We start from the raw sequence: 17,033 nt of genomic DNA, 5'->3' as shown, positions 1-17,033 counted from the left end.
GCAGCCTATTCCAGAGCCTGACCAACAACCACTTCACTCCTTGTTTCACCAGTGACTATTTATTAAACCCATAGTAAATATTCAACCATACCAAGAAGGTGAATCTGCACCACAGCAAAACCTGCTCTTTGGTTCTTGGATGCTCTTGCTGTATGTGATCCATGCTCATGGGAGTCCTACAAGGTGGGCAGTATTGAAGTAACAACAGAGGTCTGTGCTTTATGAAGAGCTCTAGATACATTTCCAGCACATCACAGTCTTTGATGCTCAGTGTTTGCTGGCAGAGCTAAAGTGCCTTCAGTTTGGTTTAATTTAAACCTGTTTCACCACCAATGCCAGGTCATAGTGCTTGGACTGGTGTTCCCCAAGCCCTTCCTCTCTGTTTTCACACAGTTGCTGCAGGCTGAACCCTGCAAATGCATTTAGGTCCTTCCAGGCCTACAACTGCCATGGGTGAAACCTACTTGAGCTAAGCTCAGCCTGGCTGTAGACTTGGCCAACACCCACGGGTGCTGTGTCTCTCACTTCAGATGACATGAACGTAGGTCACGGCGAGATCGCTGCCCAGACGGCTCCTGGCTGTGCACTTGTATGTGCCCGAGTCTGAGGGCTGGGGGCTCTGGATGAGTAAAGTCCCTGGTGGGTGAAGCCGCTCGCCCCCAGCCACCTGCCCTCGCCAACCTGGGGAGAGCACTGAGCCATCAGGTAGCTCCCAGCTGATCTCTGGCTTGGGTATTCCCAGCGCTGTGCAGTGGAGCTGCAGTGCTGCACCAGGCATGGTGTGGATGGTGCGTGGTGGCCTGCTCGTGATCCTTGGGGGCAAGGCTGTGATGGTGACGGGCACCCTGATGGAGGCCTCACCTGCATCGTTGTGAGCCTTGCACACGTAGTCCCCTCTGTCCTGGAGGCTGGCTTCCCGTATGACCAAGGTGCCGTTCTCCAGCAAGATGTGTCTCCTGCTGATCTGTGGGTGATGCAGCACGTGCCCACTGGGCAGAGTCCAGGAGGTGGTCGGTCTGGGGCTCCCATCAGACAGGCAGTGAAGCGACAGCGACTCCCCACTGGTGCCCTTCACTGGCCCTGCTGGGCGAGTGAGAATGTTGGGCTTCTGGCCCACCTCCAAGATGATCAGCTTCTCGATGTAGCCCAACAGATTCTTGGCGGCGCAGCGGTACTTGCCCGCACTGTCTCCGTCGGGACGGTGGACGGTGAGGGTGCCGTCACTGCCCGTGAGGAGCTGGGCAGTGCTGATGCCTCGGGAAAACCAGGTGCCGTTAGGCAGCATCCAGCTCACGTCAGGTGGAGGGTTTCCATCCACGGAACAGTTCAGGGTGGCAGCTTGGCCAGGTCTCGCTGTGACCTTCTCATTGAATGGGTTTCTGAACATGGGTCTCCTGAGCATCTCGGACACCTCCAGCTGCACCACCAGCCTGCTCTCTCCTCCCTCGTTCCGCGCCACGCAGACGAACTCAGCTGCGTCGGAAGCCCTGATGTTCCGAATCTCCAGGGTCCCGTTCTGGTGCACGGTGATTCTGCTGCCGTAGTAGGGAGGCGTGAGGAAAATGTTGTCGGGCATGATCCACATGACCTGAGGAGGAGGGGACCCTTCTGCCCTGCAGTCTATGTGCTTCTTGGCGTGCCTCACGGCTGTCACCTTCCTGATGGCTTTGCTCACCTGCAAGCCGTTGATGACAGGAGGTTTGGCGACCACCTCCAGTTTATACAGCTTGGTGTCATCCCCGCTGGGGTTCCGAGCCACACACATGTACTCCCCAGCATCCACCAGCCTCACCTGGCTGACCGACAGGGAGCCGTTGACATGCAGGAAGTGCCTGGCTGTCGATGAGGAGATCATGTCACCAGAAGGCAGCAGCCAGAATATTTTTGGCTTGGGCTCCCCAGCAGCTTGGCAGTCCAGCAGTGCTGTATCTCCAGCTTCCACCCTCAGGTGCGTCTTGTAGCTGTGCTTTATCTGGGGGGCTGCCATCACCACCGTGACTCGGATCTTCATCTCATCTCTGCCCAGAGTGTTCTGGGCGTAGCAGGTGTAGTCTCCTCCCTCTGCTGCTCCAGCCCTGTTGAGATACAGAGTCCCATTGTCAAACAGGACGTACCGGCGGGACCTGTGTCCGCTGTCATCTGCCAGCATGGCGTTGTTGATCACCGTCCCATCGGGCAGGCCCCAGGATATCTCTGGCGTGGGTGACCCAGAGGCTTTGCAGTCCACTCGGAAATCTTTCCCATAGGGCACCAGTTTCTTGAGATGCTGCTTCTGGTCAATCTTGGCTGGAGTCATGGTGATGCTGACTTTCATCAGGATCAGGTCGTCTCCCACTTTGTTTCTTGCCACACACAAGTAGTCACCAGCATCCTTCTCGGTGACTGCCTCGATAGCCAGGGATCCATTGGGGTAGACGTGGATTCGACTTCCCATCCTGTTTTGAGGGAGGGGAGAAAGAAGAAAAGGGTCATAGAATCAACCAGGTTGGAAGAGACCTCCAAGATCATCCAGTCCAACCTAGCACCCAGCCCTATCCAGTCAACTAGACCATGGCACTGAGTGCCCCGTCCAGTCTTTTCCTGAACACCTCCAGGGATGGTGACTGCACCACCTCCCTGGGCAGCCCATTCCAATGCCAATCCTTCTAATAGCCTGTACCTCCCCTGGCACAGCTTCAGACTGTGTCCCCTTGTCCTGTTGCTGGTTGTCTGGGAGAAGAGACCAACCCCTACCTGGCTACAGCCTCCCTTCAGGTAGTTGTAGACAGATCACAGAGCAGAACTGGAGCTGAGCACTGGATGTGACAGACATCACAAGCAGCAGAAGATCTCTCCAAAGGCAGATGTGTGCCACCATCAGCCCTGCCCTGGCTGCTGCGTTCTGGGTTAGCTGGAGATGCCATGCTGCATGATGCCACCTCTGCCTTGCTGAAAACACTTCTGTGAACAAACCAGCCTGTTGCACCTTCCACCACTCATCCTACCAGCTTCTGTTCCTCTTTCCCATGCCCATGGCCCTTGCCCTCAGCAAGGGCAGCTGGCAGCACTGCTGCAGTTTGTCCAGGATGACATTTGGCACTCAGTGGTGACCCAGTCACTCCCCTTCTTATGGCAGGACATGGGCATGAATCTCCCTCCTCAGTCCAGCTACAAGTTCTGATCCTGCTGGGACCATCCTGACCTAGGAGTGCCTCTCCCAGAGCGAAGGTGAAGTGCTGCTGTCATGGGGAGACTCTCAAAGGTAGGTTTGGCTGTCTGCCTTCCTACAAGAAGATTCTTCTTGCTGAGTTCTACCTCACAAACCTCTTGTGAAGACAATTTCTTCCTTCTTTCTTTTTGCCAGGCCTCCACTGCAGCACAGGCAGCTGTCACCCAGTATTAACCCTTTCACTTCCACAAACAGAAGTGTTTGATTGCTACAGATGTAACCATTCGTGTGTTGCCAGCGGAAGGACTCGCAACCATCTGGCTACTGAGGTGGCAGTGCTATCACTAGTCGCAGCCTCTGGTTTTCATGGTTCTAAAGCTGTTTCAGCACCAAAGAAGCCATGAACTTTGTCTCAGATGTGTGGTGGAACTGCACAAGGTGTTGTGTGTGTGACCTCGTTCCCTGTCATCAGTGACATCGAACGATGTTACCGTTTCAGAAGTTGTGTGGAGAAGTCTCAACCATACTCTGGAAGCACTCAAATCCTCTTCATTACTCAAGCTTTTATTAAGGTGCAAACCACAATCTGACACAAACTGAGAATTCATAGAATGGGTTTGAGTTGGAAGTGACCTCCAAAGGTCACCCAGTCCAACCCCCTCTGTAGTAAGCAGGGACATCCTCCATTAGATCAGGTTGCCCAGAGCCCTGCCGAGCCTCCCTTTGAACATCTCCAGGGATGAAGATCTTAATCTTAAATCCCAACAGAATAAAACAGCCAAAATTCAGCCTGTGTAAGGTCAACCTTAGTTCCCTTAACTCAAGCATGACATGTGCCCATGTTGGTAGGACCTCACCCAGCCATTACAACTGATGTGGGCTTTTATCATCCATAGGATATTGAGCCATCACCAACTTGATATGTCACCACTTGTGATGGTTTGGGTGTTACCTACCCCCCCCCCCCCTTATGGAATCATCCAGACTAGACTCAGGTGAGCTGGAAGTTAGGGAATGAAGCTTTACAGACACAGCTTAGCACAATATCCAAGCAGATATTTACAATAGTTACAGCTATGTACAGAAATATACAATGTAAAGGTAATACAGAAACACAGCAGCCCTCCCAGAAACCAGGGTCCCCAGGAGGGGCTCCCAACTACCCTTTCACCCCTTTTCCACCCTTCTACCTTATCCCAGAGTTTGCCTTAGGTGCAAGGTGAGATTGGAGGATTGGCGGGGGGGTGTTAGAAAGCAGAAGGATTAGTTACACAGAAGCAGCCCAAGGAGGAGAAGTGCAGGGTCCCAGAGACCCACACCAACTGACTTATCTGTGTTTATGCTCTTGCTTTTATACATCTCAGCAAGCCTATGGGTGAAGCAGACATCACCATTGGTTCCTTTTCACAGCCCATCATCTAATTCTCCTCACTAAATATTCCAGCTAGCCTCAAACTAGCACACTGCTCTTAAATGGTTGGTGTTAATCTCATTCACAGTATTTTAGTGATGTCTTTTCTACAGGCACCAGAGAAGACAGCGTTGGGCATTTAAAGAGGCAAGGAACTAAAAGGCTCCTACCTGTGCCACTGGTCAACAACTGCCTTGCTGGGCAACCTCCAGATGATCCTGGGCTTTGGCTCCCCAGTGGCAGTGCAGTTCAGAAGCAGCTTATCCCCAAAGTTCAGCCGAGTCACCTCTTGAGAGGCAGCAGCGATCCTGGGGAGCGTGTCCCTGTGCTGCACCGTGAGGCTCACCACCCTCCTGTCCGAGCCGGTGGAGCTGGTGGCTATGCACTCGTAGTTGCCGCTGTCGGCGGGGGCCACGTCGCTGAGGTGGAGGCTGCCGTTGGCGAACAGGAACAGCTTCGCCCTCACGAGCTGCAGAGGCCTCACCACCGTGCCATCAGAGAGGACCCAGTGGACGCTGGGCTGAGGGTTCCCTTTGGCGGTGCAGGGGAGCATCAGGCTTTCCCCCATGGCCCCTTCAAGGCGCTGCCTCTTCTCCTCCAGAATGACAGGTGGTGCCGCGATCACCTGCAGCTTCACCACCAGCGCGTCGGTGCCCGCCGGGTTCTCAGCCAGGCAGGTGTAGAGGCCCCTGTCATAAACAGTGACCTCCTCGATCACCAAAGTGCCATCTGGTTCCACGTGGGCTTTGTTACTCCCCGGGGAAGAGTCGGAGATGTGTGTTTGGTTCGCGAGAACCCAGGCGATGGTGGGAGGAGGCCTGCCCTCAGCCCTGCACTTCAGTGCCACTGGCCCTCCAGAGTGAGCGGTGAGGAGCTGCCACCTGGCCCCGGCGATGCGGGGCGGGTAGGCCACCACCGACAGGGTGACCAGGAGCCGCGCTGTGCCGTGCGGGTTGGTGGCGGTGCAGAGGTACTGCCCGCGGTCCTCCAGGCCCACCCGGGCAATGGCCAGCGTGCCGTTGGCGAACATCAGCCATCGGCTGTGCCTGCTGCCTCCTGCAGCGCCATGCCCTGCGGAGGCAAGGAGACAACAGCACACCAGGTCAGAACCTCTCTGCTGCTCCCTTTTAGCTCAGTTCATGCAAACACTCTCTCTGCCCTGCCCAAATAGCCAAGACCTTGGTGGAGAGAGAGAGTGGAGTAAGAACATTTTGTGGGTACAGCAACAAAACTTGGAAGCAAACCCAAAATGTAGTCCTCAGTAGAGAGAGAGTTTAGATGAAGCCCCTTTTGGTGTGGCTGTGACCAGCCTTTGGTTACTCAGAAATACTCTGGTGTACCTTTACCCTGGTCTGATGGTTTGGTACCAGGCAGAGTTTGCTTTTTGCTTCTCTCACTGCTCTGCAACAGCAAGGAACACCCAGCAGATGCCAGAGTCTTCTCACGAGCAGAGCAGAATTCCAGCTAACCCTTGTGGTTCCCTCTTGTCTCCCTAGAGAACTGATTCACAACCAGCGCTAAGCCCCTCCCATGACTGCCTCGGGATGTTCTGTTTTCACTCTTTCCAAGTTCATTTCCGTCTGAGCACTCCTCAGTGAAGCAGTGCTTGAGTCTGGCATGCAAAACATCTGCCCAGTTAGAGGACTGTAATGGAGGTGACTTCTAGAGAGCTCGAGAGCTCACCAGGCTTACCTGATGCTATCTTGGTCCATTGTATGGTTGGACGTGGGTTACCAGTAGCCTCACAAGGAATAAAAGCATCTGAATTAGCCAGGACAGTAAAGGCAGCTACTTGTCCTCCAGTTATTCTGGGCTTGGAGAAGTGATTTCTGCTGAAGGAGCCCAAGGCTATGGGACTGGGGGTGGTAGGTTCTTGATCTTGTCTCTTTTCAGACCAGCCTTTGACAGGCCCATCCTTGTCCCTCCCCCGTGGAGCTGCAGGCAGTGGTGAGGTCAGCTTGGTCAGTGTACTGATGGGGGCTGTGTTGCCTCTTTCTATGATTGCAGCAGATGGCTTCTGCCAGGGTCTGCTTTCCACCCAGGCAGGTGAGGTGGTTCTTGTGGTACTTGGAGATGGTGCAGCTGCTGCAGGGGCTGGCGGTGGGGTGGGATGCTGAGTGCTGCCTGTGGTTGCAGCAGCGCTGGTCCTTGCTTTGGTTCTTGCTGTGAGCGAGTCCTGGGCCACATGGTCTTCCTGGGGAATGCTCTCTCCCATTTCTAGGTGGGATTTGTCACCCACCGTCGTGGTGGCTTTCGTCTGCTGAGCAGGTTCTGACCCAGGTGCTGCACGGACAGTGGCAGGTTGTGTGTCTGTGGCGTTGAAAGGCTCTGAAAGCCACGCTGTGGCTCGGATCGGTGTGGTGGGGCCCTGGGTGACATGACTGTCACCTGGTGAGGTGGCTGATGGGGAGTCCCTTAGGGTGAGGGGGGTGGCTGCTGTGGGCACGTGCCGGGGAGCCTCTGGTGTGTTACGGCTCCACTGTGCTGGTGTTCCTGTCGCCAACACTGTGCTGGCACTTGCAGAGAGAGGTGCTGCAGGCAGAGGTGATGATCCAGCTGCTGGCACACCCAGCCTGGCCGTGTTCCCTGCGGGACTCACTGTGGTGCTGTGCCTGACAGCTGCACTGTGAGTAGGTGCTTTAGGAGGCCTCTTCCTCCTCTGGCCTCTCTTTCTCCCCGCTCTGAATGCTTTGCTTTTGGTGATCTTGGTGTCGGTTTGAGGAGCACTTATCGGTGTAACTGTTGGCTTCAGACTTTTCCCACCCATGTCTTTGGTCACCCTAGGAGCAGGATGAGAGTAAGAGTGTGGCTTTGCGGTGGGAGGATGTTCTTCTGCCTTGCCATTGCCATCAGGGATGGGCATGTTTGAAGACAAGAAGCTGCTGTTGAGACTCCCACCTGTTGAAATAGGCATCAAGTGCAAAGGAGACTTTCTGGACAATGCTGCTGTAGTTTTAGGTAGTGCAGTCCACACCTCTGTTGATGGGAACACATCTGTCTGCTCCTTCAGAACCTCTTTTGGTGCACTGGTTCCAAAGAGATGTTCCCAAGTTGTTTTTCCTCTTTGGAAATCTTCTGGTGAGGTTCTAGGCTCAGTGCTGGGTGAGACTGAGTCAAGGGTAGAAGATATTTTAGTGCTCAAGGTGTGTGTTGTTTCTGTAGCAGTGTGAGCAGGGAGGATTGTTGTTGCTGTTAGTCTGATGCCAGAAGGTTGGACTCTTTTGATCTTGGTCTGAAATGGAGCAGTGCTCTCCAGCTGCCACTGAGGAGCAGCTTGGGTGCCCTCAGTGCTGAGAGGCAGGACTGCTGGAGCAGCTTGCTGCTTTGCTCTAGGTTTGTTTTCCTCCTCCTTGAGGACCGCTGTGCTTTGGTGAGTACCCACTGAGTGCGCAGTGACGGTGGAGGGGGAGGACAGAGGTGCTTCTGGGCTAACGGGGATGATGGAGCTGCTTGAGTTATCGGGGGCTGGTGAATCTGGTACATGATTCATATTCAGTGGAACACCTGCAGCCCCAGAGCCTGGCCTCCCAAAGGGGAACCTGTGCTCCTTCACACTTGGCACACGTCCTGGCTGAACAACTCGTCTCCTACTAGGGATTTTCCTTTGTCTTCCAGATGGCTGCTGGGCCTGGGCTGTACGAGCTGCAGCCTCCTGAACCCTCCGGGTCTGCAGACCAGTGGTGACAGCTGAGGTCAGTGGTGGCTTAGGAGTTGCTTGTTCCTGAGTCCTAAGGAAATAAATGTCACCAAATTCAGGCCTTGGTTCACTGACTGTTGCTACAGACGTATGGTGGCCTGCTTGGGTGGAAGTCTTGCCAATAGGCTCAGTAGAAAGCTGTAGCTTGTCCACCATGTTTTGGGAAACTTCAGACTTGCTGGTGGCTGTAACATCTGTCACGGGTGTCAGAGACACGGGGTTTGAATGCTGGTTGTTGCTTTCCCCAGAGGCTACCCACCTGTGCCCAGCAGGGAGGAGTGTGGATGTTGTAGTTGCTCTGTCAGATGCCATTGGTTGGTTTACACCAGTTGCTGGCATTGGACTTAGGTCAGCTCTTTGCCACGGGGTTGTAGTTGTAGGGTTTGGATATGTTTGTGGTCTTCTGCCGTCAGAGGACTCAGGCTGTGAAAAAGGAGAGGGCAGGGGAGTGACTGCAACCAGGAGAGAGGTTCTGCTGGCAGGAGTGTTACTTGAGGTCACCTCTGGCTCTGCTGTTCTCACGCTTCCCATTGCTCTCCCCAGAGGTGACAGAGTGGCTCTCTCTGTTACTGGCATCATGAATTCCTCTTCTGGAGACTTGAGGTCACCAGATGTTTCCTCCTCATCCTCAGGTCCTTGAGGGACTTGAATAGGTGGGTCTGTCACAACTTCTTCTCCTTTCTCCATCAGTGTCGAGTTCCTCTTTGTCCTCTCCAGGAAGGCTGCCCAGCGCTGGGGATCGACTCTCCTGGCTGAGGACACAAACTGTCTCCTGTGTCCCCTGAACCGCCTGCTTGTCCTGTCCCTGTAGTGCCTGTGAGTCGTGCTCCTATGGCTGTTCCCTCCACGTGGGCTCGGTACTACCCCGCTTCTAGGTGCTGAGGCAGCGGAACCCAGGTGAGCTGTTGAGGCGGCTGGAGGCTGGGTCTGTGTTGTAGCAGAGGCCAGCAGGGCGTTGCCAGAGCCCTCACCCTCCTCCCATCCTGCCGCAGCCTTGCGCTTTTCCTTCAGAGCGGCTCCATCCTTTCTAACCAGCACTTGGAAGACCAGAAGGTCAACACCATACTGGTTGGCTGCCACACACCTGAAGTAGCCACTGTCCCTCTCTGTCACCCCTTCTATTCTCAAAGTGCCATTGTCACAAACGTGCTTGTTCCTCGCAGAGTGCTGGAGAACCACCTGCTGAGGCAGCACCCAGCTGATGGCAGCATCGGGAGCCGCCGTGGCCGCGCAGGGCAGGTGGAGAGTGCTGCCAGCGGCTGCAGACAGCTGGGCCCCGTTCACAGCGCTGGGCTCCAGGTGCGTGTCGAGCACGGTGATCCTGAAGGTCAGGCTGTCCGCCTGCTGCCCACTCGTGCTGATGCAGTGGTAAAGCCCCGTGTCGAAGGTGTCAGCTGGCCGCAGCCTGAGGGCTCCACTTGTGGCCACGGCGATCCTTCCATCCTCGCTGAGGTAGGGAGCTCTCACCTTGCTGCCGTCAGCCAGGATCCACTCCACCGCAGGAGCTGGCTCTCCAGTTGCTCGGCACTGCAGTTCCACCGTCCCCCCAGTCAGAACGGTGTGCTCTGTTTGTGTCTGGTTGTCCCTGGAGATGATGGTCCAGCTGCTGCTCACCTGCTTTTCATCAGCGCTGGGCGAGACAATCTGAGCGTCCGTGGAGAGCCGGAGGTGCAGGGCGTTCAGCGTGGTGGCTGTCCTGTCCAGCTGCAGTGCCACTTGGCTCTGCATGAGCCACGGGGGCTCAGCCCTCAGCTCAGCCTCTATGCTGGTGAAAAGTTCATCTTTCTCAGGCTGGACCTGCTTGTATCTGTAACTAGGGGCAGGCAGGCCAGCAGCAGGGACAGTCCTCTCCAGTTTGAGGGGAGAACTGCTGTACAGTGCCAGGATGCTCCACAGCTGCTGGATATGCTCAGCGTCAGTGCCGCACACGAGGAACGCAGAGAAGGATGTCTTGAGAACTGTTCTGTTGCCATCTTTGCCAAAGGAGATGGGGGACATTTCTTTAGGCTTTTGGATGTTGCAAACCAAGTCACCTCGGCTTCCAGCTTGGTCAGTCATGTTCAGCACCACGGATCCCATAGGAGCTACAAAGTCCCTGGCAGACACGGAGCTGAAATCCCCCTCACCGGGCACCGAGAGGTTTCTCAGCTTCAGGGAGTCGTGTATGGCTGGCTTAGAGCAGGTCAGAGATGCAGAAGGAATGGCCACTAAGCTCTTCCCTCTACTACTTCTTGGGCTGGCACAAACTGGGCACTGCTGGGCACCAGAACTTCTGCCTTTTTTACACTTGATAACATCTGAAGGGAAGGAAAATGCAGTGAGCTTTTGCAATACCATTTTTTAGTACTAAAGAAAAGGACATAAAGCTGCCAGCAAGTTGTTCTCCTCAGTCAAATACTAACCAAGTTCACCCCGAAGTAGCCTATGAAAGCCTCAAGTAACCCTAGAAACCAAATGAGTTTTTCTCTGGTGAAGCTGCTGAAGGACCATTGCTGTTACAGCTCAGCCTGGGGCTCCTCTGTCCTAGTGGCTCTACACCATGCAAGGAGGACTCCACTAGGGTATGTGGCCACAGCTTTGCCCTGAGACCCAGGCTGCAGTGGCAGAGAAAGTTCTGGAGACCTCTCCCATATTTTTTGTCCAAAGAACTGAGCAGAGTATGGCCTTCACTCCTGCCAGTCACACAGAAATTAGCTTCCTTGTTCCCTGTGGATTCTCTTGGTGCACAGAAGCTTTGGACTGGCTAAGGAGAATGTTCCTTTGGAGCAAAACTAGAAGTGGACAGATTCAGATTGGATGTTAGGGAGGAAGTTCTTTAGCATGAGAGTGGTGAGAGCCTGGCACAGGTTGCCCAGGGAGGCTGTGGAAGCCTCATCCCTGGAGGTGTTTAAGGCCAGGCTGGATGTGGCTCTGAGCAACCTGATCTAGTCTTAAGTGTCCCTGCCCATGGCAGGGAGGTTGGAGCTGGATGATCCTTGAGGTCACTTCTAGCCCTGACTGATTCAATGATTCTGTGAAAGCTGCACAGGGAGCAGGTTAAGACCACTTAGGCTGAGAAGCTGAATGGCATCAATCTGCTCAGCCTGGTTACCTGGCTACAGCAATCCCACCTTCAGCCTGCTGGGAGAATAAAGGAGTGAAGGACAATTCCCTTCACTGGAGAGAGCCAGATGCTGGCTCCTGGTTCAAAAGCACAAGCAAAGCCTTCAGCTTACCTGCTCTCTCCGCTGCCCACTCTGCAAACCACCGCAGGCTGCAGTCACAGGCCCAGGGGTTTCCGTGCAGGTAGAGGCTCTCCAGCTCAGAAAGGGAGGAGAGCATTTCTTCTGGCAGTGAAGTCAGCATGTTCTCAGACAGGTATATGTGCCTCAGCGAGGACACCTCAAACAGCTGGCTGTAGCGCGAGGTGACGAAAGTGGCCGGATGGAGCTGCTTCAGCAGGTTTCCTTCCAAGTGGACCAGCCTCAGTGATGTGAGGCCATAGAAAACGTTGGGATTTACAAATTCAATCCTGTTGTGGTCCATGTGCAACCGGACCAGGCTCTTCAGACCGTAGAAGGCATCCTGCTGAAGGACTCTGACCTTGTTATAGCTCATTTTTAAGACCTGTTGGTGAGAAGGTCGCAAGTGTAAAATGCAGACTCCTCTGGTGGTGGTATGAGACTGCCAACAAATTGTGGCTGATGGTCAAGTGCTTCAGAGAGTGCCTGGCAGGAAACTTGGAGGAATTTGAGCCTGAGGGAGCTGGGATTATTCAGCCTGAAGAAGAGGAGGCTGAGAGGAGACTTTACTGCTCTCTACAGCTCCCTGAAAGGAGGTTGGAATGAGAGTGGTGTTGGTCTCTTCTCCCAAATAACTAATGACAAGAGAAGAGGAAACAGCCTCAAGCTGCACCAGGGGAGCTTTAAGTTGGATATTAGGAACAATTTCTTTGCTGCCAAGAGTGGTCAGGCATTGCAACAGGTTGCCCAGGGGGTCACCATCTTTGAGGGAGTTCAAACAAGTGGACATGGCACTTTGAGACATAGTCCAGTGGGTCACAGAGGTGTTAGGCAGAAAGTTGGACCTGATGATCCTTTAAGTCTTTTCTAACCTTAACAATAATAAAAGAGTATAGAAGGGAGGGAAGGGAGGACATTTCCCAGTTGGATAGTGGATCATGAAGGCTCTCAACGTGGATACCATAAGAAACAGGTGGTGTCCTCGTGAGGATCAGTCCTTTAGTTCTTACCTGTAGGGAATGTAAGTCACTGAAGACCTTCTCGGGGATGGCATTTATCTGATTGCTGTGCAGCATCAGCAGCTCCAGTTTCTGCAGGCCAGCAAAGTCTGCTCTGGTCAGCTGGAGCAAGCTGTTGTAGCTGTAAGGGAGGTTACACCCCAGAGCTGGCTTCAGTCAGACAGCCCAACTTGATGAGTTCTCAGACCAAAATAACAACCCTTTGCAAATGCATGAAGTAGACAACACTGCTGGTGGCTAAGGTGACATTTCAAACCCTTCCCTTCCTCTTAGCACAGAATTTGGTAACTTGCCCAAGGCAGCTTTCAGAGTGGAGAGGGAAAACAACTGCCCAGATGTGCAGATATTTGCATTCCAGATTTGGGCATCAATGCTGAAGAGCAAGGAGCTCCCAGGACGGCAGAGATTGGTGACACACTGATGCCTCTCTCAGTGAAAGGCTTTCCAGCTCTGCAGCATCCCACAGAGATCTATGAACAAAAAAGCCTCCTTTGCTTTCCATGGAGAGCGAGGTAAAGCCAAGGGTGCTTGGGTGTGGGTTTCAGAGGGAAACTAAATCGTGTCCCTAGAAGGACATGATTTAGTGGTGACCTGGCTGTAATGATTTGACTTAGGATCTTAAAAGTCTTTTCCAACTGAACCAATTCTGTGATGTTATGATTCTAAATCTAGAAACTCTTAATCCTTGCTTTGCAGAGTGTTGAAAGGCAACTGGTCACGTCCCAGGGTTGGACATACCCCAGGTTGATGCGCTCCACGTCTGGAGGGATGCGCGGTGGGACAGCTGTGAAGTACCGGAACGTGCAGTGCACCTCGGTGGGGACATAGCAGGCACAGAGCCGGGGACAGGCAGTGGTGCAAGGGAAGGTTGCCAGGCAGAGGGTCAGGAGGATGCCCAGCCAGCGGGGCCTGGCCCTGCGTATCGCCTCCATCCTGCGACACGATGACCACCCTAGGCTGCCATCCTGCCCTGGCAGCAAACAGGCCCCTGCAGGGAAAGCACAGCACACTGGCATCTGGGGAGGTGTTCAGGTTTAAGCTGCAAGCACAAGAATTGTGTAGCTTGGAAGAAAGCCCAACCCCTGAAACATGCTCAAGGCTCTAGGTAACCCCAGAGTCTGGTACTGAGATCTGTCATCATCTGAGGTTTGTCCTGCTACAGGCAGAGCCTTGCTGGCCAGTGAAGTGGAACTGCCACGGGGTCCATCAGTGGTGCCTCCACCCCATGGATGCAGAAGCCTGCTCTGGGCACCTCATTGCTGAAGACACACAGAGGAGCCAAACGCACGTTGGGGAAGGGTCCCAGCATGGTCAAAGGAATGGAGCATTTTCCACCTGGGGAACGACCGAGTCGCTGGGAAGCAAGCAGGACACGGAGGAGAACATCCGAGGAGACCAGGACAGGGGTCTGCAGGATTCTGAGTGCTGTCCCAGCAGGTCTGGGGCTACCCTCCCCCCCCGAGGCAGATGCAGAGCCTTCAGCCCCGGGGGATGCTGCTCGCAGGTACGGTTCGGCTTTGGGGGGCTGCTGGGGTGCCTGGGGGCGCTGCGGGGGTCCGCGAGTCCGCCCGCGGCGTGTCCCGGCCCGGAACACGTCGGCTCCCTCCGTGCCAGTAACTATCCCGGGATAGACTAACCCGTTCCAAACTCTCCCCCGCGCCGCTTCCCACCGCCCACCCTCCCCCGGGGTACCTGAGCGGGGGTCCCGGTGGCAGCGGCCTCGTCCCGCCCGGCCCTACCTGCACGACCTCCGTGGCGGGGCCGGGACCTCGGGCAGAGCCCGGCTGGGCAGAGCAGGAGGGTCTCGCCGCCGCCGGCTCCTCCTTCCGGGAGGCTCCGCGGCTCTGCGGGGGCGCTGTGGCCGTCCGGCGGGCTCCCGGCGCCGGGAGAGGCGGGGAGAGGGTCCTGCTGCTGCCTGCCGGGCAGGCGGAGCTGTGTCCTCCAGTGCCCACTGCTACGGGCACCGCCGGCCCCTTCCTCAGTCCCCTCCGTCCCGGGCATTGCAGCCCGGACCCCCCTGCCCCGCTCTTTACCTGCCGTTCGCTGTGCCGGGCACCGCTGCCCCCCTCCTCCATCTCCCCTGTCCTGAGCACTGCGTCCCGATAACCCCCAGCCGCTGCCCCGAGCACCACCGCCCTTCCTTCCACCACCCCCGGCACCACCTGCGCCCAAGTCCTCCCTCGGTCCCCGTGCCCTGGTCCCCAGCATCCCTCTCCTCGACTGGTCCGGGCAGAGCCCTCCCAAGCCGAGGGCACACAGCCTCCGTCAGCCCAGGCTGCTGCACTTCCCCCAGCCCCGATGGTTTTCATGGAAAACGGTGAAATTTACCGAACGGCTCCGTTTTCTGTGGCCCTGCTCACACCCACCTGGTGCCAGCAGGAGCTGGGGGTGCCCAAGGGCAGGGGCTCCCCTCAGCCCTCTTCTGGGAGCGGCTTGCTCTGTGGGGCAGCTTTAGTGAAGCTTCTTGTGGAATCCAGGAAACGAAGGCAGTGCTTCATTCTTGCTTCATTCTTGCTTCCACACAGCAGACCTCTGCGAATCAGCACTGCCCCTGCTCCTGCTGCATTTTGTCCCTCTGAGTGACGGAGAGAGGCTCGCAGGGCTGAGCATTAATAGTCTGGAGGGCAAAGCATTCCTTGATTTCCTGGGTAATGGTTTTTAACTAGATTACTGCAGTCAAGCCCCCCCCCCCCAGTGACACATTCCAACGCTGGGGTTTGTTTTGGTTTGTTTGTGGGTGCAAACAGGAGGTAAAAGGCATTTTGTAATGTAATTTGTGGTGGGGGAAAAGGAAAAAAGGACTGGAGCTCCTTCTGAGAACAGTGCCCCAAAACACACACTTGAAACTCAGCATTAAACCAAACCAAAAAGGCTTTAGGTGTACAATGCCCCCTGTCAGAGTGCTAAGAAAAGAGCATTCATCTGGGGGTACTCTCCGTGTGCTGGAACTGACCCCCAGCCCTCACTTAGCTCCGAGAACAAAGGATTGTGTTACAGAAACCACAACCTTCTGCCTCCAGAAGCAACATGTGGAATATTTTACATCAGAATGTGCTTGTGATTTCCCAGGACTGCTGGGCAGAGAAATCCAGTGGGTTGTACAAACCCGGCTGGGTCTCTGCTTGGCTGAGTCTGGCACATGGTGGGGATGCTGGAGGACCTTGCTTTGGGTGGAATTCATTACTGGGGAGAAAGAAGGGAGCTTTTTGTTAAGTGAAACTGGACTCTGGCAAGGAAGCATGGCAAGTGTCAGCTCAGGAGTGCAAAGGAGAGGGGAGAGGAAGGAGGGACAAGCTTTTGGAATCATAGAATCAGTCAGGTTTGGAAGGGACCACAAGGATCAGCCAGTTCCAACCCCCTTGCCATGGACAGGGACACCTCACACTAGATCAGGCTGTCCAGAGCCTCATCCAGCCTGGCCTTAAGCATCTCCAGGGATGAGGCTTTTACCACCTCCCTGGGCGACCCCTGCCGGGCTCTCACCACCCTTATGGTGAAGAATTTCTTCCTAATCTCCAGTCTGAATCTCCCCATTTCCAGCTTTGTTCCACCCCCCCCCCACTCCTATCACTACCTGATAGCCTAGAAAGTCCCTCCCCAGCTTTTTTGTAGCCCCCTTAAGAGAGATCACAACAAGGTCTCCTCGGAGCCTTCTGCTCTGCAGCCTGAACAGCCCCAGCTGCCTCAGTCTCTCCTCACAGCAGAGGTGCTCCAGCCCTTTTGAACCGAGTCTTGAGTGGTGCAGTCGCTGTCCCTGGAGGTGTTCAAGCAAAGCCGGGGTGAGGCACTTAGTGCCAGGGTCTGGTTGTTTGGGCAGGGCTGGGTTGGACTGGGCAGGCTTGGAGGTCTCTTCCAACCCGGTTGATTCTGTAATTCACAGCACAATCACAGAGTGCATCAGGTTGGAAGGGACCCTTGAAAGTCATCTTGTCCGACCCCCCCTGCAGTCAGCAGGGACATCTCCAACTAGATCAAGTTGCCCAGGGCCCCATCAAGTTTGGCCTTGAGTTGCTCTAGGGTAAGGAGCCTCAACCACAGTGCTGGGCAGGCTGTGCTTCCCCTGCAGACACTGCCCAGCCCCCTCCCAAAGCGCTTCCTCCCGAGATGGATCTGTTTTGCTGCAGGTGGCTTAGCTCTGCTCACACAGCACTCCCACTCTGCCTTGTGTTTGTTCCTCCTGGTGCTGTCCCTGTTCTCCACAGAACACCAGGCCCCCTGGAAGGCTCTTTGCAGAATGTTTTCACGTTGTTCTGTTTTGTTGGGGTTTTTTGTTCTCCACAGCTTCTTGCTGGCCAAATTCTTCCCAACGTCTTCTGTGCCAGTTCGCTGTGTGGTACCAGCTTGTGTGTCTGCCTGGGTCACAGTCAGAGTGTCTCCTTGTTTTCTGAAACAGGAAAGTAAAGCAAACAAATGAAACACTCCAGTTTGGGATAAGGCAGCATGTCAGCATCTCTTAGCCATGTGGGAATGTGTTAGCCAAAGTCATGCTGGAAAAGGAAAGCTACCGGAGATGAAGGAGAGCCAAATCTGTCCAAGA

General features: G+C 54.9%; 1 protein-coding gene across 1 annotated transcript; it reads right to left on the bottom strand.

Moving 5' to 3' along the window:
- Nucleotides 1–40: 40 nt before the first annotated feature.
- Nucleotides 41–13,919, bottom strand: IGSF10 (immunoglobulin superfamily member 10). The gene is made up of 6 exons (XM_064165535.1): nucleotides 13,235–13,919; nucleotides 12,488–12,617; nucleotides 11,472–11,862; nucleotides 6,252–10,553; nucleotides 4,730–5,630; nucleotides 41–2,435 (listed from the first exon to the last, which is right to left on the bottom strand). Exons 1-6 carry the CDS (start codon nucleotides 13,510–13,512, stop codon nucleotides 527–529), a joined length of 7,911 nt encoding a protein of 2,636 aa, XP_064021605.1. The 5' UTR covers nucleotides 13,513–13,919; the 3' UTR covers nucleotides 41–526.
- Between the last annotated feature and the right edge of the window lie 3,114 nt (nucleotides 13,920–17,033).

This window comes from Pogoniulus pusillus, chromosome 26 (assembly GCF_015220805.1).
Source record: "Pogoniulus pusillus isolate bPogPus1 chromosome 26, bPogPus1.pri, whole genome shotgun sequence".
In the NCBI taxonomy this organism is placed as follows: domain Eukaryota; kingdom Metazoa; phylum Chordata; class Aves; order Piciformes; family Lybiidae; genus Pogoniulus; species Pogoniulus pusillus.
This window is presented reverse-complemented; position numbering and strand designations above follow the sequence as displayed.